At 41.6% G+C, this 27,991-nt stretch overlaps 3 protein-coding genes and 1 long non-coding RNA gene across 5 annotated transcripts; 1 reads left to right on the top strand and 3 right to left on the bottom strand.

Annotated features, from left to right (window-relative positions):
* Window positions 1-768: 768 nt before the first annotated feature.
* entpd4 (ectonucleoside triphosphate diphosphohydrolase 4) lies at window positions 769-7,474 on the bottom strand. 2 transcript variants are annotated; one of them, XM_005457465.4, is made up of 13 exons: window positions 7,253-7,474; window positions 6,766-6,884; window positions 6,489-6,686; window positions 6,194-6,399; window positions 5,923-6,073; window positions 5,708-5,811; window positions 5,369-5,428; window positions 5,065-5,195; window positions 4,412-4,578; window positions 3,970-4,294; window positions 2,433-2,518; window positions 2,160-2,321; window positions 769-1,950 (listed from the first exon to the last, which is right to left on the bottom strand). In XM_005457465.4, exons 2-13 carry the CDS (start codon window positions 6,780-6,782, stop codon window positions 1,716-1,718), a joined length of 1,842 nt encoding a protein of 613 aa, XP_005457522.1. In that variant the 5' UTR covers window positions 6,783-6,884; window positions 7,253-7,474; the 3' UTR covers window positions 769-1,715. The 2 variants fall into 2 exon arrangements, with proteins under 2 accessions (XP_005457522.1, XP_003452694.1); XM_003452646.5 differs by having other exon boundaries at window positions 5,041-5,195.
* Window positions 7,475-7,531: 57 nt separating this feature from the next.
* On the top strand, window positions 7,532-9,629 carry LOC112841822 (uncharacterized). Its single transcript, XR_003213211.1, has 2 exons — window positions 7,532-7,804; window positions 9,356-9,629. It is a non-coding gene; the product is annotated as an uncharacterized LOC112841822 (long non-coding RNA).
* On the bottom strand, window positions 8,069-12,775 carry si:ch211-214j8.12 (uncharacterized). The gene is made up of 5 exons (XM_003452647.5): window positions 12,261-12,775; window positions 11,565-11,827; window positions 11,240-11,406; window positions 9,276-10,477; window positions 8,069-8,803 (listed from the first exon to the last, which is right to left on the bottom strand). Exons 2-5 carry the CDS (start codon window positions 11,800-11,802, stop codon window positions 8,410-8,412), a joined length of 2,001 nt encoding a protein of 666 aa, XP_003452695.1. The 5' UTR covers window positions 11,803-11,827; window positions 12,261-12,775; the 3' UTR covers window positions 8,069-8,409.
* Window positions 12,776-18,069: 5,294 nt separating this feature from the next.
* gda (guanine deaminase) lies at window positions 18,070-27,581 on the bottom strand. The gene is made up of 14 exons (XM_003452648.5): window positions 27,379-27,581; window positions 26,758-26,846; window positions 26,410-26,581; window positions 26,115-26,202; window positions 24,174-24,279; window positions 23,139-23,166; window positions 22,929-23,036; window positions 22,621-22,728; window positions 22,423-22,520; window positions 22,218-22,285; window positions 20,293-20,439; window positions 20,000-20,118; window positions 19,870-19,897; window positions 18,070-19,763 (listed from the first exon to the last, which is right to left on the bottom strand). Exons 1-14 carry the CDS (start codon window positions 27,505-27,507, stop codon window positions 19,699-19,701), a joined length of 1,353 nt encoding a protein of 450 aa, XP_003452696.3. The 5' UTR covers window positions 27,508-27,581; the 3' UTR covers window positions 18,070-19,698.
* Window positions 27,582-27,991: the final 410 nt, after the last annotated feature.

Here is a 27,991-nt window from a genome sequence, read left to right on the forward strand (position 1 = left end):
TTTTTAATGAAGTATTTGCACAGCAGTGTGACACAGCAGTTTCAGGAGAGGGTGGATGCCCCTCCGATGGTCCTCCTTGGGCTCTCGCACTGTGGAGCCTCTGGATGTCTGAGCCTGGATCTCCTCCATGCCTGCTTCATGCCCTGGAGGACGGGGCTATGGCTCCCCACACCCTCTAGCAGATCATTACATGGAGAAACCTTTTGAATACAAGCGCGTTGATCCACACAGGTGTTCACTGCTTGTAGACACAAACTACACCTTTCTTAGCTGCTACCTCAAAGCACATTGTGCGCTGTCGGTCCTACGTGCTGCACAACAACATTTAATATTTAGTATTTACTGTTATTTACACTTAGCTAGATTCATGCAGTGACGTTGTGTTTATCATGTTGCTCTCTTTTTTGGCTTTTTCCTCTCTCAACAGGTGTAACAACTACAATTAAAATAACTAAATAAAATAAAATAATAACAACTAATAAATCTGTTGGGTATCTTTGTTGGCCTTCAGCCAACAATTTTGATGGCTAAAGAACCAAACAGGACAGGCAAAAAAAAAAAAAAAAGTTTCTCCAGCCCCTGTGGCCATTATTGGCTACATGCTGATTATTACCATCGATTGATTTTTTTTTCCATGCAGCTTTTAAACAGGAACTGAGTTTAAAAACCGCATTTGGTGAATAAAAGAGGACAGAGAGGTCGGTGTTCACATTACTCCCAAAGACCACGAAATTTACATTTAACCAAAAAGATGATAAAAAAAAAAGATCAGAATAGCATAAAATTTTTATTACTGGATTGCAGTGTCACATTTATTTCACATTCATTTGTGAAAACATTTCATTATATAAATAATAGGGCATGTGCTCTTGTTTACAATCTCCCCCCCCCACAGCAGTAACATGATAGCTTCTGAAAACGAAGCCTAAACATAAACATATGCAACAGTATCCAACCGAACAGCCAGATATCCACACGCAAGACTTTCAGCAAGGCCTTAGAAAAGACTGAGGCTCTGGAGAAAAGGGTAGATGCGTTGCAGTGATAAGACATGTATTGCACTAGCATAGCTGTTCAAGGCTACTTATCACTTTTAGAGCGATGTGCACGCGTACACTCAAACAGAAAAAGACTATTCCTGCTGGGACGTGCTTCTCAACTGCAGTGCAAAAAAATTCTCCTTCTACTGATTATAATTAATTGCATTTGAGGTTTCTATACAAATAGGGAGTGCTTATTTCATCTAACTTTAAGAACAACAACAAAAAAGATGTGTACATGCACAAAGAAAAGGCATACAGAACTGTAAATATCCACACATAAATAGAAATAAAAAAAAAGAAGCCACTATTGGTTTATTCGTCAAACTTTGTGAAATTAAAAACTTTGACTAAGAAATTATTTCCCTATGGATAACCTGGAAATAAAGTACCATTTATTTTTGGAAATAAATAAGAGACACTTAAGGGCAGCTGCCCTCTGAATTAGACAGGCAAAAATATAATTATGAATTTTTAACTTAATCACACATATTTTCCTCAGGCAAGCCTGAAGATTCATGCAAGGTGTTCCTTATTTGTACCATCTCTCAAAACACATTAAGGTGGAGCAGCCTTCAAAGAGTCACTGACAAAGGAGATGGCTTCAGAGAGAAAAGGATTGAAGATTGGCGACGGGAAACAGACACGCTGCCCAGACTTTACGCTCTACAAATTTTAGAGATTGATGAGGATTGTTGGTGAGCTAAGGCCCTCTTCCAGCCATGGTACAGAGGAGGGGGTGCAACGCTGAGCTGTGCGCCGATGAATGCGGCGGAGTCGCCGTAAGTACAGTATAATAGAAAGCAAAACGATGAAGAAGCAAGCCAGGAATAAGTAGTGATTGTTGACAAAGGAGAAGCTGTGTCGCCAGTGAGAGTGCGCTCCTTTCAGGCTTTCCTGTTGGATGTCCCTGGAAGAGGTCACAACAAGAACAAGTCACACATATTACAACAGTTTGGGAAAGAAAGAGTTGTGTAGTGAAATCCAGCTCTGTAGATCAACTAACCATGGCTGCACTTATTCACATGAACACCATTATTTTCACTGGGCAAAATGACTTAAAGCTTGATTAGTAAACTGACGAGGAAAGGGCAACATGTGCGAGAAAATCCATCTTACCTTAAAGGCAGAAACCGTGTTCTGTAAAGTATAGCTCCAAGAGTCCACTGGACCTCCTTATCGTAGACCAATAAAGCAGTCTTTAGGTTTTTATAATTGGTTGGGAAAGAGAAGCCTGTGTGCAATACTTCATACATCCATGCAGATTTAAAACACTGGTACCTGCAGACAGGAAAAATACAGCACATGCTGAACATTCATGCAGCAGAGATATTGGAGGAACGTGACAAGTTTTGTGTTGTTTTCAGAAACTGCTGGAGAGTCCTGACTTACTTCAATCTATGGAGATCGGCATGTGAGGCGTATAACCCAGACTCAAAGCGTTCCCTCAGAATCTTCCACTGGGTGGCACAGTAACTCTGTAAATGTTTAATAAAAACGTCTGCAAAGGTTCCAGTGACAAGTGAATGACAAACAAAATAACTCTACTCCACTGCCCAAAAAGACTTAAAGGAACACTGGATCATCACAGTCTAACATAAAGTTTGCTGATTTGCTGATCTCCCGCTTACAGCACTGTGTGGGAATTTCTGGTTTGGCACTTTTGTGGTTAAAGTCCTATCTCTCAAATAGGACCTTTTGTGTTAAGTTGGGGTCGGCTTCATCCTCTGTGGCCCCTCTGCTTTGGGGTGTGCCACAGGGATCCATTCTTGGGCCATTATTGTTTTCACTGTACCTTTTGCCTCTTGGCGCGATTTTCCGAAAACATAAAGTGTCATTCCATCTATATGCAGATGACTGCCAGCTTTATTTACCTTTCAGTCATTCTGATAGTCTCCCAAGTCGACCTCTGTTTGACTGCCTTAGTGATGTTAAAGCATGGAACTTTTTAAACTTTTTAAATTTTAATGATCGGAAGACAGAAGCGATCTTATTTGGCCGAAATCGTTTTTCTCACACTCCAGATGTTGATCTTGCAGCTTTGACTTCCCAACTAAAGAGTTCGATCACAAATCTCGGAGTAAAAATTGATTCTGCACTTACCTTTGATGACCACGTAAACGGGGTGGTAAAATCAGCATTCTATCACCTCAGATGTTTAACGAAGGTTAAGCCCTTTCTTTCCAAGCGTACCCTTTGGAATAACCTTCCTCTCCATATTAGACAGGCTACATCAGTGCCAGTTTTTAAGTCCTTATTAAAAATCTATTTTCATTCCCTGGCTTTTAACTCTGTGGGTAACTGACATTTTTATTAATTTTATTGCTATGTCTGGTTTCTGCTATTTTATTACTATATTTACATTTGTATTGTACAGCACTTCAGGGATATCAATCCATCCTGTTCACAAGCATGAGCCATTGTGAATCAATTTCACCTGCTTTGCTGTAAATCAAAGTGAAAACCGGTACAGTGGAGAGGTAACAAAACAAATCTCAAAAAGGGAATGGTTTAGCTGGTGATGACCACCATTGCCATCATCCCTGCTTACTGATACTTCCCACTACTGGTAGCATGAGACTGTTCCCGCAGCCCATTCAAGTTGGACAGCTATTCGAACATGGCGCATCCCTATGACAATGGGGTTTACTGTCTCCCAGCACAGTCTCAAGAGTGTGGAGGACATACAAGGAGATGGGGCTGTTGCACTAGGAGAAGGGCATCAGCAAGCAAGACTGAAGGACCAGGAGGAACACTGCCAGAGCCCTACACGACCTAGGGGGGATACTCATGTGTATGTCACTGACTAAACCATCAGAAAGAGCCCATGAAAGTGACATCAGGGCCCCGAGTCCTTCAGCAGGCTCTGCACTCACAACCCAACACCGTGGAGCTCTGCTGGCACTTAAACGTTTTTAGTGCCACTCACCTTGGCAGCCTTGGCGTACTTCGAAGCATTATAATCTCCACCCATGCGCAGCACATCCTCCATGCAGTAGTAGAACTCAGAGAAGCCATAGAACTGACTGTTGCTGTAGTCAATTGCTGGCTGGTAGACACCACTGAGGGAGGTTTGGGTGTCATTGGTGCGGTTTAGGAATGGCTGGAGAATTTGCCTACACTGGTCAAAGTCTCCGGTGCCTCGCAGATACAGGCGCTGTGTAGGTGGGCCAATCTCATCCTGCAGGTCAGTGGGTAGACATGGGTCCAGGAGGGGAGACTCCACTGTTTCACCGATATGCTGATCTAAGAGCCTGAATAAATTGGGATTAGAGTACAAATATCCGCAATACTGTGTAGTGCCACCTTTAAAAAACAAACAAACAAAAAAACAGTTTAATTAAGCCAAGAGAATGGCCTGCAGACCTCACCTGTTTCGGGTTGCGGTATTTCTGATGAGGTTCTCCTCGTATCTTTGGCGTGCTGCATTTCCTCCATAACCCAGAAAGGTGGACACGTAAACACGATACACATGCTCTGTGCGATGCACGTCACACCCCAAGTTAAACTCGGCCAGTAAGTTCTTGGCGATTTCCTCCTACAGAGCAAACATACATCAGCACGAGAAGTGACTCCCTCCCTCTACACACGCATATCCAAATTTACACACCCGCACTTCTAAAGTGCGTGTATACATATAAACACACCTTTATTATTAGAGCAGGGCACCCATAGACGAGGCAAGAGAAAAAAAGAGAAAGCTAAATACTGTGTCTCAAATAAAGCATCTCAAAACATCAAAGAAGCTGACATTAACTATCTAGGGAGGCTGCAGTCAATCAGTGGCATATATGCTGAGCCTGCAGCTGGCTTACAGTAGAGTCAATAGTGATGAATGGAGAGCAGATCATCTCCACGGGACAAAAATGGTGCATACAGGTTTTACCAGGAAATGATAGAGGGTGGAAGAAGGGGAGTAAGGGGGGTGGGGGAGAAAAACAGAGGGTGAGTGGCAAAAACCAAAGACAGCACGAAAACAGAATTGGTTGTGGATAATAACCTGCTGTGGAGAAGCAAAGCTTACAGTTTTGGGCACTTCGTACGCAATCTGTGTGGAGACACCACCCATGTCCAGGACACCTGTCGTCCTTTTCCTCAACAGCGTCTCCTGCTGATCGCCGCCTGGAACATGTACCTCCACTACATCCTCGTCGTCTTGGGTGAGCGACAGAAAAGAGGTTTGAGATTCGGTTAGTGAAGGCGTATCATACGAGCACCGTGGTAGCAGATACAAAAGTCTCCATGGATTTAGTTAACATGCAGCACAACAGCCTTTTAGTGGCAAAAACTTACTACACAAGTGAAATACTACCTGCGTGGATTCTTACCATTGTGCACATGGTCAAATCTTCCAAGGACAAAGTTGATTCCAATCCAAGCATAGACACCTAAAACCAATAAATACAAAGTAAATTATGATAGAAGGTTTAGTGTCAGAAAACTTTTCAGTGGCCACATAGTGATGAATCAAATTGCCTCCACTGTAGTAAATATAAAACACAAACCATTCTCATTCTGTATAACACACTGATGTTCATTCTTGTGTACTGTGTACTACGAAATTTCATGTTGTAATTTTATGTATTTGTTGCCTGGACTATATCGTTGTACATTGTCTGATGATGTGTTAAATTAAACAAATTCAAATTACGTTTCCATTTACGTACCTTCTTGTTTTCCAGAAATCACTTCCACGTGGGAATCCGAGAAGAGGAAGTTGAAGTGGACTGGGATATCTGTGCGCAGATCCTCCAGAAGTGCTTCCTGTTGACTGAAATCAAACAAACAAAATAACAAAAACTTTGCTTTTTAACTGTAACTCAGGTCAGGTCAGGTGTGAACAGATTTATAGTTCATGATTTTATTCTTATTGGGGTTTTACCTCTCAGGTAGGATTCTCATTCCAGCTGTGCACAGGACATACAAGGGTGTTTCCTGGTGCTTGTGTTTGGGGATGTGCTGGGCTGCAAAGCTCAGCAGTGGGTATATATAATCACTGGCTTTCTCTGGTGTTTTAGCCAATTCGGAAATACCTGAAGGAAAACACACATTAGACCGCAGCGGGTAAATAAAAGGCAGTACAAGATGCTGAAATGCGTGCATCACCAAATAATATTGTGATAATGGTTTGAGCCAAACACTGGACATCTCACCTGGCTTGATCTTCATGACCACTGGCTTGCGGTTCTGATCTCGCATTTGCCGGATGTCCAGCAGTTCGTGGGGATTACCGTTGTGCCGGGGCCAGCAGTACACGAACACCCTGGAGCCACTGCTGCCACAGTCCACTACCAGACCGTAGTTCAGGTTGGGGTTGGTTGTGTCTGTTGCGTCGATATCAGTGACCCTCGCTAAGTGCCTGTTGAACAATATAGAATCGTAAAACTTAGAAATGATGCTTCCCGTGTTTACTAGGACATCTGCAACTGGATAGTAGTTGTGTAAAACCTGTGGAAGTGATTTTCCTTGGTGATCCAGCTGACGTGCCCCTTTCCAGCAACAAGCAGCAGGTAGAGCAGCCCTATGAGGCAGACCACTAGACTGATGAAGAGCAGCTGTCTGATTGATGGTATCACGAGCCGAGGAAGAACCTGGGATGAGAGGCTGAAGTGCCAAGAAGCTGGGAAAAGGCACGAAAAGCTGATCCTGTCAACAAAAGATAAGAGAGCCTCAGCAAAGTATGAAACGTCACAGATATGTGAAAGGTATGCGAGGAGAAACCAACCTTCCCATGATGGACATTTCTTCTACTTGTTGCTTTACTTATCACTATAAAGCATGAAGCTGGAAGATGAATATCTGCCTTGTTTCAAACGTCCTGATGTCTTCATTTATCATTGTGACCTTTTAGGGGGCAATATTATGAATTAACAGTTATTAACATTTTATTTTGAGTGGAACTTGAGCTCTTTTATCAAGAAGGCCTGCAGAGCCGGTACGACACAGGACATGTAGCATATTCTCGCTGTAAAGGCAACGTATTTAAACTACAGACAGATATTAGCCAAACAGGAAAAGCACTGCTTATAAAAGGAAAGCAGATAAGCGCTAACGCGACTTAACTTTTGCATTTCAGACGTTTTTGTTGAATAACGTTTGAGTTTGGTTGTAGGAGAAAGCTAAATGATCCTATTTTTGCGCATTTTTACTGATCGTCACTGTAAAACCGGGAATGTTACGTGTTCACAGCTCCTAGCCGGTTTATTACTTACTAGGAAAGGTGTGAAAATTCCCCCTTTTCTTGAAAATGTGGCATTTATTAGCAGCCAGATGCTAACCTCTGGCTAACTAACGTAAAGGTACGAGAAGCTATCCGGCGAGTGACGTGGTAGTCGAGACGTGGTGATTGATTTTCATCTCCGCGTAGCCCGGATCGGAAGCCTGTGAGCAGACAGCCGCCCGTCTTGTTTTTTTCTTCTTCCACGTCTAATGTAGAGATTATTGTGCAATACCGCCACCTACTTCCTGGAATTAGGTAAGAAAAAGGTCCCCAGGGCCAGGTGATGTGAAATCATCGTGTTTAAAGGAAGAGGTTAAGAAAGAAAAAGTGGAATAGTCGAAGAGAGAGGTGTCAAAGGTTTATACTGAGTTGTGCGCAAGGATGGACACCAGGGCAAGGAAAAGGACTTTTATTGACTGACAGGCAGAGATCATGCTGGGAAGAATGTGCAGCAGGTTCAGGTGATTAAGGACAGATATTGAAATAGAAACGAAGACACAACACATGTGTGTGAAAGAGATGGAAACAGTTCAATATGCGAGAGGTAGGAGGACGAGTTTAATTACTTGGGGTCAAACATCCAAAGCAATGAGAGAGAGGTGAAGAAGAGATTTACAAGATGGTAGCGAGATATGCTATGATGGGTGGTTTGGAGATGTTTGCACAGAGATGTTTTCATTGGGAGTGACCAGAATTGACAGGATTAGAAATGAGCGGGTTGGAGACAAAGGTAGAGAGGCAAGGCTGAGATAGTTTGGACATGTGCAGTGGATTGATAGTGGATATAAAATCACAAGTCATACACAAATCCAGGTTCTCATGTGTATTTAATATAAGATTTATAGCTTACTGAAAAGACAATACATTAATATTGACTTTCTAATAAGTTTGAAAAACAATAAAAAGAGCATGACGAATGATTTAAAACATGGTATAAATTATACAGCACATTTTCAAATGTATCCAAGTTACTGTAATAACTCTTTTTATATAAGACAAGTCATCAAGTGTTACTTCAATATGTTCTCTCAGTGCAAAAATAACCTGTGATAACCTGCCAACACTCGTAGAGCTGTAGTAGAACCTCACACTATAAAAGGTGCACAGTGGTTTTATTTGCTGTACGTGAATCAGCTGGTAATCTCTTCATTATGCCCAGACAATTTGAACATTACTGCACGTCTTGCAGGCCAGCCACTCGGAGTAACTAATTTGCCAGCAGCAACTCACGTCCACATACTTCAGTCTCTTGCTCTGCTGTAATAAACTCTTCACCGTTGTAATCGTCACGTCTGTCCGCTGCAGATCAACGTGGCGTACCCGTGCGAGCGGCACGAGAGGTGAGCCTGTGGATTCTGCAGAAGCATGCGGCTCATAGTTCTCTGTGCGTAGCACACTCTGTAAAGTGTAGTCCAGGGGGCACGGCAGGGAGACGAGTGAGAGCTTCTCCAGTAAAGGGGAGCCGGTCAGGAGACACCTGAGCACCGTCTTCAGGGACATCCAGAACATGGCAGGCTTTATTTGGCTGTGTTCATAGGAGAAACTTCAGGGAAAGACAAAGAAGATAAGGAAAAATGTTGAATGGTGGATAGATTGCCAAGGAAGATTAAGTCTTGTCTACTTATCAAAATATAATTTTCCTGGCCTCTGGTAAGGCTACAAACATTTCTTAAGTTTCAAATAATTATTTCCTCCCACTTTATTTTGTTATACGCCACAATACAGATGGATGTTCCTGAGGCAGAAAGAAGGCTTAAAAAGAAGAATATGAACACTGTAAAGGCCAGCGTTATCTGTATATCAGGGCTTCTTAAACTTGGCAGCAAAAATAGACTATTTTGACTTTCCTTTAATGGCATGATCAAATGTTAGATGGATATGAAACATCATTCTGAGCAGCCTACTACAAGAACACACAAAGAAACTACTGAGAAATAATGTCAGCAGTGTGGAATCTTTACTGAAGGGCAATACTTCCTGGTATACTATAAATAGTACCTCAGCAGTAACCTTACCTGAGTGTGAGAGAGCAAAGGTTAGGCAGACGTGGAAGATCTCCATTGTCCTGTTGATCCTCCTCATGTTCTATTTGTAGGAAGGAGGGAGGAGGCTCAGCAGAAATGAGCAGGTCTCTGAGTCTGGGACAGGCCCTGATGACTGGCAGGAGTCTGGTGTAGGAGCTGGTTTTCACCCCTTCAAGTGTAAGAGAAATCAGAGAGGACCCTGCAACTAACAGAGCGGGAAGGAGGTTGTCCAGATTTCCTGGGAATTGGACCGAGAGCCTCTGCAGCTGACCGGACCAGGCCTTGAGGCCCGCAGCTAACAGAGATACCTTGCTTCCTCCTCTAGTGTTTTCATTACTGTCAACACTCACAGACATGGAGCAAATGCCTGGACATAAACGACCTAAACTATCCAAAGAGTCAAAGGTTAAGCCCTTAACATCCTTCAGTTTCAGGACAAAGTCTGACTGTGACAGATGTGTCCTTTTTTGCCCCGACTGCCTCTGAGAGCAAGGCAGCCCTTCATCTTTACTTGTATCTTCCTCACTCCCACTCCTATACTCCTCCCATGATATCCCCTTCCCCCCTTCATCCTCATTTTCTCTGTCCACTGCTGTTTTTTCTCTCCTCATTCTTAAATTATCCTTGCCTTCCTTGTCTCTTCTTTCCTGCCAAACCTGTTCCAGCTTGGCAACTCCTTCCCTGCTTGTAAACTCGTCTGCCAGGCTGAACTCTCTCTGCTCGATGAGGCAGCAGGCCTTTTCTATGCCCTCCATGGCTACTCTTTCCAGGGAGGGGAGAGAGAGAAGGAGGTAGGCTGCAGCAGCCACAGGGTCTTCCTCTTGTACCCCAAACCCAATATCCAGAGCCAGCAGACTGCTGAGGGGAAGAGGAGCCACAGTTGCAGGAAAGGATGAGGACTGATCAGAGCAGGAAGTGGAAACAGAACACTGAGATTTAGAGGGACTGCCTGAGGATGAGCAGAAAGCCCCACCTCCAAGAGGAAGCAATCCACCTGGGGAAAGCAAATGACAGCGGGATACATCTAGATGCCGCAACAAACGGCAACGCTGAGCGATTGTTCTGATTACATGCTTGTCACAGGACATGCCAGTCAGAGAGAGGGAGCGCAAAGCAGGAAGGCCGTGGAGGGTTTCGGAAATGACCTTTGAAGGTAGCTGCTGGGCTCCAGACAAATCCAGACTCCTCAAATCCTGAGACAAAAACACAGAAAGTTCAGACTCACAATAAATAATCAGGAGAAACAGAGAAATATTTAAATAATTTGTATGAATTTTCGACTTTCTAGTGTAATTGCAGTGGGTTTACATTACCAAATATCTAGCACCCTCTTAGCAACTGGTTTAAAATAAGTCTTTGGGTACTGGATCACATACAGTCAGCCCAGACACACTGCAGTTTACAGCTGCATCCATCATGACCCTCCATGGTGTCAACATTCGTGTTTAGATTATATTACTGACTGCACTGACAGGTTGTCAGGACAAAGTTGTATGTGACTTACAAAAGGAACCAAGGTAAGATTAAAACAAAAAGCACCACCACTGATGATATATATATATATATGTTCCTGTAGCATCCTTTTTCAGGACATATCAGTGCACTTTATATGCTACGCTACCAAGTTTGGCCCCCTTCGTAAGTAGTTTGACTGATCAGATCACAGTGCATCTTGATAATGGCGATCTGATTACCCAACACATATTTTAAAAGCATCTGTGAACAGGGTCTTAATTTTCATTTTAGGAGCTGTTCATTCCCAGAATAAAAAACAACTCATGAAACTGTAACATATATAGATATTTAATGCAGGAAGGAAAATGTCTCTTTTACGTAAAATATAAATATATGAAAAATGTCTACAGCTGGAGAAGAACCCCCTTAACCATTAGCCATGAACTGCATGTGCAGTAAAAGATGAGACATGGACATGGAAGCGGTGGTTTCTCTCTAACCTGGCAGCGTGCAGCAATGTTAGTGCAGAGGGCCGGGGTGACCAAAGCAGGACAACTTTCCAGAGACAGACCTCGAAGCTGGGGCACCAACAGGAGGTGGAGGGCTGCCCGGGACAACTGCTTTCTGCTGCACAGCAGGCATGTCAGCTCCTCAACAAGTTCACTGGCTACAGGCAGAGTTAAAGAGTAAAAAAACAAACATCCGCAAAGATATTATTAAGACACGTACAGCAGGGGATCACTTATAGTGATTTAGTCAAATCTGTGCTGCTGCTTTTTTGATTTCTCCTGTTATCATTTTTTAATTAGACCCTCATTAACTCACTGAGTAAGTTGAAAGGCCCCATGATGTATCTGAATGAATACTGATCCAGGTAGTTATCGGTATAGTCTTTCACCCACACTTCTTTCATGTTGTCAGCAAGGCTTAGCAGAGACAGCTGCCTCAGTGAAAGGACCGGACCATCTACATCTGTCCTCCAGCAGTCTCCCGTTCTCTGCCTCCTGCGCCCGGGTCTAGCCTTCGCCCCACCACGTTCAGCCAAAGCCCGAAACAAGGGCATTGTGGGATTTCAGCTGACTTCAGGGCTGAAGTGGACAAATGCAACAAGTGATGAAGGGTTAAAAGTAGACATTGCTTTCTTTTATAAAGTCATAATATTGATAAGGAGTTTTAACTCTTATGTAATTTGAATGGTGTCATTAGGATTGAAGTTATTTTGCCAACAAATGTAAAAAAAAAGAAAAGAAAAAAAAAACTACAGCACATATAAAGCTGACACGGTGCACACCCCCTCCTCTCACAGATCAGCGTTCATATCTAAACGTTAAAACATACTAGTTGATGTTAATAAACTACTTTTGGTGTTCGTGTGTGAATGAGAGTGGCAGGGTTAACCAAGCTACAGTAAACTGTTAACTATCAGTGCTGATGTCTAACTAACTCGCCTTTGTAGTTACGGAAAGATTGAAAGGAGCTGAATGCATTGTTTAGAATACTTTCCAGTGCACTGACACCTACCTGGCAGATGTAACAGTGTGCTGTCTTGTCGTTATGCGAAAACAAAGCACGGTTGTACCTTGCTCTGACGCTTTCAACACTTCCTGACTGGACGCTGATCACATAGAACATTTTTCCCTGAGTTTTGTCTCCCAGGGGCACTCCGTGTCAGGCTGCCTGACATCATCAAGTGAAACAAACGTAAACCTTCCCGGTCTGAAAGTCCAGCGGAAACAAAGCAGTGCACGAGACTTCCCTGGTAACCCGGTAGGGCTTTCTGAAAAACTTGGGGAGGGACCGAGTGTCACTGAACATCAAGCTACGTTCAAGGTCAATGTGAAGTTTCGGAGAAAAATGTTAAAAATGCAAATTAACTGATTATTATCACTTTTATTATTTTATCTGCAAGCAACTTGTCTATGAATGTAATACTAATCATTAATTAAGGCCTTGTGTATTAATCTCAGGAAAAGTCTTTTAATTATGTGCCTGTAAAGTAACTTTAAATGCTGATATTCTTGAATCTCATCAATGAATCTTGAACTGTGTTTAAGATACTTGCTGTTAATTAAAAGGGTTTACAACCTTCCAACCTTCCAGCTGTCAATAGAATGCAATGCTGTAAAGCTAAATACGAACACTTTATGTAATACCACTTTGTACCACACGATGGTGCAGCAAGACAATAGTACAGGGGTCTGCAACCTTTTACACCCAAAGAGCCACTTGGATCCGGTTTCCACGCAAAAGAAAACTCTGGGAGCCGCAAATACTTTTTGACATCTAAAATGAAGATAACACTGTATATATTGTTTTTTACCTTTGTGCTTTGTGTGAACAACTAAGGTGTGTTGCTTATGAAATCCAGAATAGAATAGAATAGAATAGAATAGCTTTTTATTGTCACTGTTACAAGAACAGTGAAAGGCAGTTTGGCATCTCTCCATGTGTGTGAAGTACACAATAGCGTAAGTATTTACACAATGACAAATTTACATTTACACAAGAAAGATATGTACAAGTTATACATACACCTGCAAACATACACGCACATACATACATATATGTATATATACATATTTGCATCCGTACATGCATACACACACATATTTCCACATACACACTTACATCTATATACATACACATACATGCCATCTAACTAGCAGGTGCATTGAGAGGTGCGGTGTGATCAGTGATATTGCACATTGAGTGGGGTGGGGGGTGCTGTTGGAACTATACTAAATAATGTTATAATAAATACAGTTTAAAGAGGTAGGGGTGTTGTTTGCATTGAAGTATAAACAGAAATACGATTTATAAATAAGGTGTAATGTCCATGAGTGTTGGCAGTGCAGTTATCCTCCAATCAGGGTGGAGGTAGGGCATGTTTGACAGCCTGTGGGTAAAAACTTCTGTTGAGTCTGTTTGTCTTCGACCTGATGGACCTGTAGCGTTTACCAGAGGGAAGGGGGGAAAAAAGTGAGTGTCCAGGGTGTGAGGGGTCTTTAATGATGATGCTGGCTTTCTGCTGAAGTCTGCCAGTATAGATGTCTCTGAGGGGAGTTAGTGAGGTGCCGATTGCCCGCTCTGCTGCCCTCACCACCCGCTGCAGTTTCCTCTTGTCCTCCGCAGTGCAGCAGTTGAACCAGAGTGTGCAGCAGTAAGTCAGAAGGCTCTCAATGGTGGAGCGGTAGAAGTTTACTAGCAGTCTTTGGGGTAATTGAGCCTGACGTAGTTTCCTGAGGAAGTACAGCCTTTGTTGTGCTTTCCCTACCTGGTGGGAGATGTTTGTGGACCAGGTAAGGTCGGCCGAGATGTGGACTCCGAGAAACTTGAAGCTTTCTACCCTTTCTACCTCCTCCCCATCAATGTAGAGGGTAGAGTGCTCAGATCGCTTTGTTCTTCTGAAGTCGATTACCATCTCCTTGGTCTTGGCTGTGTTCAGATGCAGGTTGTTGTCGTCACACCATTGCTTCAGATGCTGAACCTCCTCTCTGTACGCTGAATCATTGTTGTTGTCGATCAGTCCTATGACAGTGGTGTCATCAGCAAATTTTATAATGGTGTTACTGGTGTGGATAGGTGAACAGTCATGGGTGAAAAGTGAGTATAGGAGGGGACTGAGGACACACCCCTGTGGGACACCCACATTCAGAATGAGGGTGGAGGAGGTGTGCTCTCCCATTCTTACGTTCTGGGGTCTGTTGCTCAGGAAGTCCAGTATCCAGCTGCACAGTGAGCTGCTGAGTCCTAAGTTGCTTAGTTTATTAACCAGTTTGTGGGGTTGAACTGTATTGAAGGCAGAGCTGAAGTCCACAAACAGCATTCTCACATAGGTGTTACTACAGTCCAGGTGTGTGAGGGCTGTGTGAAGAGCTGTTATTATGGCGTCCTCTGTCGACCTGTTTGCCCTGTATGCAAACTGGTGTGGATCGAGGTTTGCAGGGATGGCAGCTTTAATGTGTGACATGATGAGCTGTTCGAAACATTTGGCAATTATGGGTGTTAAAGCAACTGGACGATAGTCATTCAAGCAGCTCACTGTGTTCTTCTTGGGCACTGGAACGATGGTGGCTGACTTAAGGCAGGATGGTACTACAGACTGTAGCAGTGAGAGGTTGAAGATGGTGGTGAAAACCTCTGCTAGTTGGTCTGCACATGCTTTAAGCACTCTACCGGCTACACCGTCAGGACCAGCTGCTTTCCTCGCGTTGACTCTGCGCAGTGTGGCTCTGACCTGGTGCTGCTCCAGCTGGATGGGAGCGTCGTCCCTCTCTGTAATGGCAGGATGGGTGATGGTGTCCCTGTTTTCTTGGTCAAAGCGGGCGAAGAAATGGTTTAGGGTGTCAGGTAAGGTGATGTCTGGGGAGTTGGTTTGTGTGCAACTGTCTTTGTAGCCAGTGAGTGTCTTGATCCCCTGCCACATGTCTCTGGAGTTCTTTGTGTTAAAGTGTTCCTCGATGCGCTGTTTGTATTTGCGCTTGGCTTCTTTTATGCCTTTAACCAGAGATTGGCGTGCCTCTTTGTAGACTTGTTGGTCTCCTGATTTGAAGGCGCTGTCACGTGCTCTTAGTAGGGCTCTCACCTCACTGTTGAGCCATGGCTTCTGGTTCGGGAACACTTTAACAGTCTTTGTTGTTGTTACGCTCTCAGTACAGAAGCTGATGTATGAGAGTACGGCAGATGTGTGGCCCTCCAAGTCTCCAAGTCATGAAGTGCTACAGAGAAAATTACATTTTATTTACGTAATTAACACATTTTGAACTCTTAAAGAAATATAACAAAAGGAAAGACACCCAGCTGAACTAAAATGATCCATGTTGTCAGCCGCCACCCTTATATCGCCTTTGGACTGTTGGAGCCTTGACCTGACTCTTAAAAAATAATTGGAAAAAAGCACTATGCTGCTGAAAAATGAAAAATAGATATTTGCAAAATTCTGCCTAAATATGTATTTTACCTGGTTAATGCGTGCGGCGGGGCGTGGTTTGCAGCGCCGCTGCAGGGGAGTGGGACGCACCTGAGCGACACCCGCAATCACGCCTCGCCGCCTTTACGTCTGCGCTATCTATGCTGTTGTGTTGTTGGTGGTGTATGTCGGGCTGTGAGCTGAAAAGCTACAGCCGGCTGTATGCGTACAGCAACCGTGTGTGAAAAGTGCTCAATAAAGAGATGCTCAAAAGCGTGTTCATGGAAACATCGTCGGGTCTGCCGTGATTTGTTTACAATGGGACTTTGCTCCTGAACCTCTGTGCACAGAGTCCGCAAATCGGGGATATACGAAGTCAGTTTACTCACGGTGTTTGTCTTTAACATAGTTCACGGTGGAGAACAGCTGCTGACATAATGTGGATCCGAAGATCCGTAATTGGCCTATCTGGGGTTGAAAGTCTCGATAAATGCACGGCGTTTCGGCGGGTATACCGGCTTCCGCGAGTGTGACTCTTATTTTGAGCGATGAAAAAATAATAGAATATAATTTTTATATTTCAAAATCACAACAATCTTCCAATTTAGAACTACGAGTTAAAAAGAACTAACATAGATAAAATACACTTCAGCTAAATACTTCTAATTTATTTTCCCAAACCACGCGGAGCCGCAGTATAAGGACTAAAGAGCCGCATGCGGCTCCGGAGCCGCGGGTTGCCGACCCCTGCAATAGTAATACTGAGTCTACGATTGAGAGGGGTAAATATCGATGTAGGCAATTAAGAAAAATAATTGAACTTCCGCTTGACTTTCTACACAATGTGAGCACTTAAAGGCTTTCTACTACTAGTCTCATTCACACAGCCACACATGTCCATATGTATATCTTTTATCTATATACCTAAGCACTTTTACCTGAGTGTGTGTGCACTTAGGCATAGAAAAAAGCACTTGTATGAACGTGTGTGTGACTGGGTGACTGAGGCTTGTAGTAAAAAGCACTTTAAATGGTCAGCTAGAGTACAAAAGCTCCATAGAAGTCCATTTATCTAACATTCGCACACAGAGATGAAGCAGGGTTCAGTATTTTACCCAAGAATGCTTCAAGATCAGCTTTCAGACTGGTGGATGACCCGCTCCACCACCTGAGCCGCCCTTCAACCTTACAGCACCTGGTTTCTGAGGTGGGGTCCCATTCAGGTACTAACCAGGCCTGACGCTGCCCAGCCCCTGAGATCAGATTGATGAGATCAGGTGTGCTCAGGTCTTATGGCTGTAAGCTGTAAATCTGTTTAAACGATTTGGGCAACTGGGCTTCCGTGTTCACTGCTGTACCTCATGGATTAGTCAACAGGAGGTTATAGGCCTACATTTATTTCAATTAAATCAATAGAATTAATAGTGCCAGTTTAAGCCATGAACAGGACACCTGAGCATACACCGTTCAAAACAGTCACTAAAGTCTTTTTCACACATAAACCTGAGAAACTGTCTGTAGGATCAGAACCATCCAAAGTTTCACTTTTACATGCACAGCAGGAAAAAAGTCTTCTTCAGACTCATTCACATTCTGGGAAATATTCCATTTGGTATAGAGACACAGCACCACTGTGGGTGGAGTGCAGACAACCAAGTGAAAAATATGAAGTGAAACTAAGTTGAATAGAAGTCTTTTTTTAGACGTGAACTTTTTTAACTTGAGGGTGAGGCATGTGAGAGCATCTCTGCTACTTTGCTTGCAGCTGTTAGCTCAGTTGAAGAAAGTTGCTCAGTTTGCGGGCTGAAAGATTTTGCTCTTTTCAACAAATCATTCACAAATAACACAACACCGCCTCATCAAGTTAATTGTATTGGTGTTTCGTTGTATGTTTACAATGGGTGAAATGAAAACGCTGTTTTGTTTTGTTTGCATCTTATCTTATCCTAAGCACTTTTTTTCAGATAAAGGTGCTTTAGGATGGTTTTATACTGTAACTATTCAGACTACCGTTTCTCCCACAAGTGGCTGTGAATTTTAGCATGACATCTTCTCTTCAGTAAACTGTTTTATTGGACGATTTAAAAAAGAGAAGAAGCCTTGATGTCAGTAGGGCATGCCATTACAGCCAGCTTCATGTCTCCAGGCTGTCTTGTCCAGACTGTGTAAAATTGCTATTTGAAGGATGTGTAAGCTTCCTGTTTAGCTGGAAAGAAGGGCCAGTGTGTATTTTTTTTTTATTCCACAAAAAAGAAATTGATAACTGCAAATTAAATATCAAAAGAATAGAACAAATCAATACAATCTTGGCTTCATTCTTTATTTCAATCACAGATGATGCCACACATCAAAGACGAGCAAGTGTGTAAGACTTGACTTTTATTACAGTGCGATAAAAAATTAGCAGTTAAAAAATTAGACTTGTCTTAAATACAAGTATTAAAGCTAATACATATTATGCAATAAGTTCACATTATTATTTTCTTCATTCCTTAACAGCTGAAAAAGTTTGTAACAGTAACCTATACATAGTCTGTTTGAACTATAACTGGCAGTACTGATGCACTGAGAATATTCTCAGTGAATTAAAGCTGACTATGGATTTTTATGACCACCGGTATTGGTTCATTTTGAATATGATGTCAGCAGCACGTCTCAAAACAGTGAGCGGAAGACAAGAAAAGGCTGGAAAGGTAAGTGGTACTAAAAAGAAACAGCTGGAGAAACAATTGATTACAAAAAGCATCTCAGAGAGGCAGAGTTTCTTAAAGTACAGATGGGCAGAGGTTCACCAATCTGCAAAAACCTTCACCCACAAATTGTGGAGCAATTTCAGAGTAACGTTCCTCAACATAAAACTGGGGAGACTGTGAATATCACATCACATTCTTCGCAGTCATCTTATCTCATACAGTACATGATATCATCAAAAGATTCAGAGAATCTGGAGAAATCTCTGTGTGCAAGGACAAGGCTGAAAATCAGCATTGGATGCATGTGATGTTTGGGCCCACGGGCAGTACTGCACTGAAAACAGGCTTGACTCTGTCATGGAAGTCAGTGCATGGGCTCAGAAACACGTTCACTGCTAAACTGCATAGCTCTTACAACAGCATGGCATCATAGTAGAAGAGTCTGGGTGCTGGCCTGCCTGCAGTCCAGGCATATCACGAAATGGAAAACACAGGAAAGAAGATCCAGGACTGTTGAGCAGCTACAATGGTATGTCAGGCCAATATATGACAACATTCCTCCTCAAAAAGTCCAGAAATCTGTCTCCTCACTTCCTAAATGTTTATGGATGCTGCTAAAAGAAGAGGGGATGCACAGTCCTACAAACATGGCCCTGTCCCAACTTTTTTGAGGATTTTTGGAATTGGGGTTGTATAATCATGTGCTATTTGGTATTTTATAATCAGAAGTCGAGTCAGTTCCAGTCTTTGAATCACAAAGGATGCTTTAGCTGCACAAGCATTATAAATTGGAGCATCAACCACTGAAGATAATCGGGTCAGGCACTGCAGTGGCACACTGAGCAGCTTTACATCACTAGCACGAAACTTCGTGGACAATTGTGACACTTAAATATCAACCTGCAATAGAAAACTAGTATTTAAAACTTCAGCTGGATTAAAAAAAAAAAAAAAAACAAGTTTAAGAAAGAAGTTTAAATAATAAGCATGATGTCTTTGTGAACAAAACGAAGATTTAAAAAAGTGCTTTGTTAATCAGAGAGCAGTGGTGCGTTAGTAGTAGGTAAAAATGACACATGCCTGTTTCACTACTGGCAACAGTTGTCTAAAAAAGTGCAAAGTTCAGTAATTAAATCCCTTATTCTCCTTTTTACAGCGTAGCAGTTATGCTTAAAGACGCATGCAGCAGACTGTATTCAGGCTTAGGTGACCACTGGGCTTGTGTGAATTGAAATACAGTCTCTGTTTTATGCTCTGATTAATTCAATTTTGTCTGTTGTGCAGGCACAGGGCTGATTGCTGTCGTGTTGGATATCCTGGACCTGTATTTTAGGCTGTGAGACAGGTACAGTTGTATTTACTCTGTGATCGGCACCACCTTCCTGCCAGCTACAAACACCTCCGCGATGTTACGATCATCACCTGACACAGAAAAAGAAAGGGAGATAAGCATAAAGCAAATGGCTCGTAACACATCAAAGTCACATTAAACTGAGATTTTCTGGAGCAAAAAGAAAGTGACACTCACCCAAATTCAAGAATTTTTCCAAAAGAATCTGAAATTCAAGATATTATAGATTATTGTGAGACTCCAATTAGAGTTTATTTTGTTAGTTTGTTTTGCTTTAATTCATTCATTTCAACCAATTCAGACCAACCTTTGGTTCCTCGTCCTGGATGAGATCGATAGGCCCACCCTCAGCAGCTACATTAATCCTCAGGGCATCAAAGTCTTTGCCAACTTCAAAGTTCCCTGTTTGGTCATCTAAGGACAAGGCTACAGAAAGACAGACGTCATAAATAAACAGTTTCTTAGTGTGGGGAGAGTTAGTTCATCAAAAAGATGAGATACATGACTACATAGCTACTGAGCACATGTCTATTACTACTTCTGTTATCATAATAGTGCTAATCATAATGTTTACTACAGTTCTAGTTTTGAATGGCTTACCCTGACTGCCTCCCAGTGTGGCTATTCTGAACACCTCCTCAAAACTGAGTGTTTTGTATTTTGGGTCCTGGATGGTCAAGACTTTAGATGCATCCAGAGCTCTCCTCACGGCATCGAGCATAGAGGCGGAGTAACCTCCGGCCACATCTGGTACACCACCACAGACACAGACAGGACAGGGCAATGAAAAAATATGAAAAGCAGGCACTTGCTTTGCTTAGCTTTCCAATGTGTGTAATCAAAGTGTATCAGAAGGAATATCATATTTTCATATTGCTTTGTTAATCACTGGTTGGTGGCAAATCACGTTATATGATGCTACTATAGATAGTGGCTGCCATCTGAGCATCCCTGACTCGCTCACCTGCTGCCATATGTACCTGGACCTTTAGTCACCTGACTTTGCTAGCTGTGAAAGATAGGATTCATGCAGATGTTGCCCTTGCCTCAGTCTGAATTGGCTATATTTTTGTTGATTGGTGCAGCTCGTGTTTTCGTAGAGATCACCTGCAGATTATTTCCTCTGAAGCCTTTCCGTAATTGCTGGTATGTTTTTATTTTGTGCCGTACATTTATTATTTTACTTGGTAGTAAACAGGTGAGTTTTTCCTTTCCAGTCACCTTTCTCACTCACTATGTGTTAATAGACCTCTCTGCATCGAATCATATCTGTTATTAATCTCTGTCTCTCGTCCACAGCATGTCTTTATCCTGTTTTCCTTCTCTCACCCCAACCGGTCGCAGCAGATGGCCCCGCCCCTCCCTGAGCCTGGTTCTGCCGGAGGTTTCTTCCTGTTAAAAGGGAGTTTGTCCTTCACACTGTCGCCAAAGTGCTTGCTCATAGGGGGTCATATGATTGTTAGGTTTTTCTCTGTATTTATTATTGTGCGATCTACTGTACAATATAAAGCGCCTTGAGGCGACTTTTGTTGTGATTTGGCGCTATATAAATAAAATTGAATTGAATTGAATTGTTTATAGGTTGCAGCTGCAGAAGCCTCCTATGGCCACTTTGTGAATTGGATAACTCCGTTTGATCGATATGCAACATTGATTTGTTACAAACTTAGCATTTCTTCTGTCATAATCGTCTTTTCACTGTATATGCTAATTTTATGATGCATTACAGGAAGTCTGGGCCTGCCTTTCTGCTTTGCCTTCTTTCTTTTAGTTTTTCTTCTGCCCATTTCAGCAACTGGCTGGGCATTAATTGACTTGAGAGTCAGCTTTTTTTTCAAGCACAACTGACTTGGATTTCTGCAGTGAACCAAAATGTTTAGAATAGCGTTTGAGCTGTCTATTGAATATATGGAAGCCTGTTAATGTGCATTTAATGTATTAAATTATTATTATTGTTAGAGCAGTTTTTATGTGTTTTTGTTTGTATGTTTGGTTTCTGAATGATTATTTGATTCATAGATTCGTGTTTTTGTGTTACATCACTGGAAGGATCACTGATAATTAACGTAGTTTCAAACTAAATATTCTCTGGGTGAAATTCCCAGGATGGCGTTGTCGGGTTTTCCCTATAATTGTAAAAACTTTTGATCTCCCATTTGCTGCGGCGGCATTCTAGTGCTTGTGTGTGACATCACTGATTCCTAGATCTTTTCCTTATTATTCCCCACCACCTCGTGCTGCCACAAAAGCATCTATTAAATCAAAAGTTTTACCAACTTTTAGCTTAACTTTACACCTTTAAGCTGACCTGGATACTGAACCTCCCAGCTGTCCGGCCTAAATAAAACTGATTGTTGCTGAAGATTTAGTTAATTGATAACAATGTGCACTAGTGTGGGCCAGAGTTTATAAAAGCTTAATCATCACAAATCATTTTATTACTTATTACATTTTATCCTTATGGTGCGAAGAATTGGTGTGTTTGCAAAATTAAAACTGTGTTCACACTTGCTCTACTCTCCCACCTGTTCCCAGCCCCAACTTCACTTTGTGTTTCAGGACGTTGCGGACATTTAACACTCCACTGCACAACCTGGATAGACGGTGAGAGAAAGAGGGAGAGAGAGATGACAATCAAACTGTGTTCATTATGTAAAACTTCATAGACCTTGTTTCATGGCACTTGGTCAGATATGGTTATGGTTATGGTAGAAACCATAAAGTACTTACGAAAAGTTGGAATTGGGACAGTGGGACAAAGAGGCTCCAGTCTCTCTGAACAGAGCCAACTCTTCATCACTGAGGTGGCACCCATGGGCCATCACTGTCTGTGAATCACCCCATCATTAATAGTATTAGTGGTTGTAAGTATTTAGATAATGTTTTGTGCAAAAATGTCTGACCGTGTGCAGGCAGGGGTGTACTAACCTTGTCAGTGAGCAGGTTGTGTTTGTAATAGACATCTGCGTAAGACTCTGATTCGGGAAACAGTTCCTTTACAAGCTTTACTTCCTCGAGAGTTTCACTGATATGACTCTGACAATAAAAAAACACATCAGATATTCAAGTGATAGCTTAAGAAAACCTCTGACAAATGCTCTAGCATTCAGACTGAGTTGCAGCACAGTTGCTGCATTATGCCAAACATGTATGTGTGAATTTTACCTCATTGTCCCAACATTACATTGTCTCTTTGGGATAAAAGTGTCCAGCAGACATAGCCTAGTTTGACTCACCTGAATGTGCAGGTTGTTATTTTTAGCGATTTCTCCCAGCTGCTCGAGCAACGCTCCTGTGCAGGATGGAGCGAAACGGGGAGTCACCACAGGCTTCACTAAAGGGTACTGCCCTCAGAGGAGGAAAGGAGAGACAATCAGAAAACTTGTTTTTTTCTATATCTTTGAATATCTTTGAAAAGTCCTGTTTATTGTATTAAAGAATCTTACCTTTTTGTTCAGGAGCTCTTTAATGAACCTTCAGAGAGCAAAACAACAATGTAGTTTATTTATCTTTGGCAGATACATTCACTGATATCAAAAATCATCTATTTTTGAAACCGAAACTTGTGCTCAGAACAGATCTGCTGGTAATCATGTGTACTGAAGCACAACTGGCATATTTATGCGATTTAATGTTATGTATTTTGTTTTCATGTGTGATTCTGTTAAATTGGGACCTTAAATTTATAATTCTGTGAAAGATCCTAAGTGGAATTAGATTCAAGGTTATGCCATAAGGGAGCATCCCTTACATTACGGTTCTGGTTTTCTTAAAATTCCAACCTCACCCCACTGAGAATTTGTGGACTACGCTTAAAAGCAGAGTCTGTGCAGGAAACACAGAAACTCTACCAGTTGGTCAAATATTCAGCCAGAATTATGCCAGAAGACTATGGTTGAGGTGCAACTTGCTAAGTGTATTTATATATTTGAAACCATATGTAATATTTTGACGCTGTAGATTAGTGAAAATCCAATATAAATCTAAACTTTTGGACCCTAATCTTGGTTTTTATACTCATTAAAGACACATGCTGTACAATCATTCCACCACAGAAAACAATCAGTTCAAAGAAATTATTATAAGACCATGACAGCCATGCCCATGAGTTATGTTGACTTTTGACCACAATTACAACTAAACAGGTGATACCTTCACTTGTTTTTTTTTACTACTTTTCCACTACTGAAAAAGTGTTTTTTCCCATAGAGTGTTGACATTTCTGTCTATGATATCAGATTAACTCCCACAAAAATTTTTTTTTTTTTTACATGTGTTTGATCTGTAACACATTTGGCATCAATCTGAAAAAATCTGTATCAGGGTCTCAGACATAAAGGCTTAAAGCTTAACTGCCTCTTTTACGATCCAGACTGAATAATTACAAAGTAACCAAACTTGTTCTGTCATGGAATATGTTTACATTGAAAGAACATCGTAACACAAGATCTGCTATACGGTATTAAGCAGCTAATACCCACCGACAGGTCTCGTCTTGAGAGTCCTGCAAAGTCTCTTTGTAATGTTTCACACAGTCGTTCCTGTCCATGCACACCTTGCCAACCAAAGCACGCTGTCCAAAGTTATCTGCAAGAAAGGCATCGGGGAGTAAACAGGAACATAAGTAAACATTAATCCATTCAAAGCTGTTACTGAGTATTTGATTTAATTAGATTTTTGAGGACAAAGGTCAGTCATTGTCACTTCATGTTAAATGAAGAGTATTTGTGCAGTTGTGATGCTCACATATAATAAACAGCCTCTGTAATGTCATCTGTATGTGCGTCCCTTTGACCTTGACATTTCATTACAGGCTCTACACATGTCAGAGTAAAATCTTGTTGTAACTCCTTATGCCAGTCATCTGATATAAATGCACGCAGAGTCATTTGCTAAGTATAGATATTGTGTAATGTGGAAGTTGACGCATTTTAGTGCTAAACAGGTTCAGCAGCACCGCTTGCAATAGTATGGCTTTTTGTTTTGATAGGATTAACCATGGCTCAGGTCAGTCGTTCAGCTAGCACGACACCAGAGGCCTGATACGGAGGCAGCTAAGTGAAATAATTAGGTACACAGGTGTGTTTCCTCTTGTGATATGCTTTGAAAAAGTCCAGGTGGAATACTCCTGCTACCAGGCTGAGTTTATACCAGAGATGTACTGTTTGCAACCATAAAAAAAGCTTTGTCAAACAGATTATTGTGCTGTAAAATCCTCAGGTGATCAGGTTACACAAGTTAGGATGTAAGACAGTTGAAAAACTGCACTTTCTTTTCCATCCCATCGTTAGACAGCTGCATTATTTTTCATCTATTGACATGCCCACACATGTGATTTAAGCTTTCTAGGTGTCTCTAGTCTGTGCTTGTTTATTATCTCTGCATATAAGATGGACAGATTTCTCTCTGTAAAGTCAAGCGAATGACTTCTATGGGATAATGACTCTACTGCTCACTTGATATATGACCTCAGTAAACATTTTCCCAGTTTGTTTATGGTCTCGATCACAAGTTTCAAGCCCATACAAAAGAACATGATGTCCTTTTAATAAATGGCCCTCCCATTTACAGAGAACAATATTACACATCATGGCATGCTTTAGGGTGTAGCTCGATAGGCTAGTCACTACAAATCTCAGATCTACACCTCTGTTGTCAGGTGTGGTTTCACAACTCTGAGATTATGTTGTCCAGCTATGATAAAACATTTTGTGTCTGATCTGTCAGAAAACTCTATTGCTGTATTCCAGCTTGAACTTCAACTGAACAAATTGGTTTGTTGCAAGTATTTTCTTAAGCTTTATTCATGTTAAATATACGGTTTGGAAATACTCCAACGTGCCTATACACAAGCACATGACTCTGTTCAACAGTTCTCTAGGAACAGCTACTCAGAGCAGGACAAAGTTAAGAGTTCAATGCCCCTGATTGCACAAAATGACTCTGTTATGTTGCCAATAACAGGGTTTGATGCGTTAGAGTTACATCATTATAAATTCATGTGCGTGTTTGTTCAGTGTTACATAATATGACAGGAACAAGATAAAGCTAGGGTATAAAGGTGAAGGACCATTTCTTTGCAGTGTTTATGAAACATATCGTTAGAGTGAAGAAAGGCAAGAAAAAAAATTAAATAACTGAGTCTAAGTCAAAGCATCATAACATACTGCACATGACAATGATTGTATAGAAGTGAGGCAAACTAGCATTCTGATAATATTTAGTCACTTTTATTAAAGTCCAGCTTCCTTATCTTGTCATCTTAAACTATGGGAAATTTAAAAATATTATCGTAGCTTATTACACATAAAAAACAAATGTGATATATTTTTAAATAATTAAGAGGCCTACTGTAATGCTTCAATATAAACATTCAGCTTAAAGTGTGTGTTTGTGCATGTGTTTTAGTATAAGACATTTACTTGCAATCTGGCCCAGCAACAGAGAGGCTTCAGTGTGAATTGTAGCAAAGTAGCAAGCAGTTGTTGTTCCATTTCTCAGAGTTCTTCTCTGTAAAGCACAGGGATCATATCACAGGATTAAGACCAAATCAACACTTCTGAGACCCTTAACTCACAGGCTGAGTCACAATCCGATTTCTTTATTCACTTGTTGAATGTCTTTCATCAACAACTTTTAACTGATGCAAATGTTCAAAGTTTGACATCAAGAGATAAGTGTCCAAACTCACTTATCTCTTGATGCTGGCAATCTCACCACTATTTGGGTGTAGACCTTGCGGGCGAACTCCAAGTCCTTGAAGCGTGACTCCACAGGAAAGGTGTAAGCATTAAGCCACTGCAGTAACGGCATGTCCAATGCTGTGCCAGCGTAGCTGTACTGTGATGCATGGATGTGGGTATCTACAAGTCCTGGCATGAAGAACTCACTCGAATGAAGCAAGCCAAAAAAAAATTGCTTTATGACCTATGAGATAAATCAATTTCTTCCAATACAAAGATGAGCATCCATCCATCCCTTTTCTTTATATCTATATGTGTGAAATTATAACACAAACAATCTCTGACTTACTGAAATCACATCAAGATTATATAATAAGCTTACTGTTGTGCCAGCTGAGTGATGTCAGATGTCTTGAATCCAAAGGTCTGGGACAGTTTTTCTAACTCCTTGCCTTCCTCGATAAAAGCAATCTGACCGCAGAATGGAAATCAGACGGGGGTTAAAAGCATACGTGCAGAAAGGTGCTTGTAATTAAGCAAGCTGAGAGAGCTGAGAGCTTAGGGGAGGCTTTGGTAGAAAATAGACAGCTGTATATTTATAATACGTTTAGCTTAAAATGTATTTTCATCTACAGTTTACAAACATATTCCTTTGTTCACAACAACCGAGACGAGAATCTATTATTTTCTGTGGATAAAAAACATTCATATTAAAAGTTATATATCTTTTTTTTTAATTACACACGTTGTAATCAGGCAGGTGTACTGTAGGCGTCTATTTATAATGCTATTAAGTGTTCTGTATCAGGGGGTTTACTGTTGACCATACTGCCAAAGTTGCTCAGCAACAGCTAATTATATGACAAAATTAAAATAGCCTAGCATATTATACCAGATTTACGCCCTGAAGCCTGCGTGATTTACCCTTTTGTCAGTTAAAAATCATCATCAAGATATTTATCAAATGTAAAACGCAATCAATGTATTCTGGAATTCCACAAACCTTTCCCTGTGTATCCACTCCCAGGAGCGCATCTTTCAGGATCTGTAGCGCCTTTTGTTGAGTCGAGTGGACAAACGTGCCCCTGTAGACGAAGGCTATTGCAGTGTCGGCTCGGTCGGAGTTTGCCATTTCTTCTCCAGGTAAGTCGCGGTGGAGCAGTGAGATACAGCGGGATCGAGTCGGGTATTTGTCCTCTGCCAGTGCCAAACACCACCTGACGGCAGAGATCCTGAGCAGCCAATGAGAGGACAGGGTGTGCATGTCGGGATCGTCCCGTCTAGACGTTATAACACTTGTAACGTGTGATCTGATAAGCTTAAGGAGAAATTTGCTGTTTTGCCTTTGTTTTCCTGGCTTAGTATGAGGTGCGTAATGCAAATTATCAAAGTTATCCATGAGTCACTGCTTTCTGCTGAATAGTAAACTTTATGGTGGTCAAGGTTTCTAACACAAACATGACCACTCAGAAATCAGCACAAAAGACAGAAACAGCTTGAACTTTCCATCGTTTCTCTTCCGCAAATTTAGACATAAGCATAAAAAATGCTTCAGTGTAAGTTCATTTTAGAGAAAGTAAACAATTTTTTGGTCATGTAAAATAAACAAATGAAAC

This window comes from Oreochromis niloticus, linkage group LG12 (genome assembly GCF_001858045.2).
Source record: "Oreochromis niloticus isolate F11D_XX linkage group LG12, O_niloticus_UMD_NMBU, whole genome shotgun sequence".
NCBI lineage: Eukaryota > Metazoa > Chordata > Actinopteri > Cichliformes > Cichlidae > Oreochromis > Oreochromis niloticus.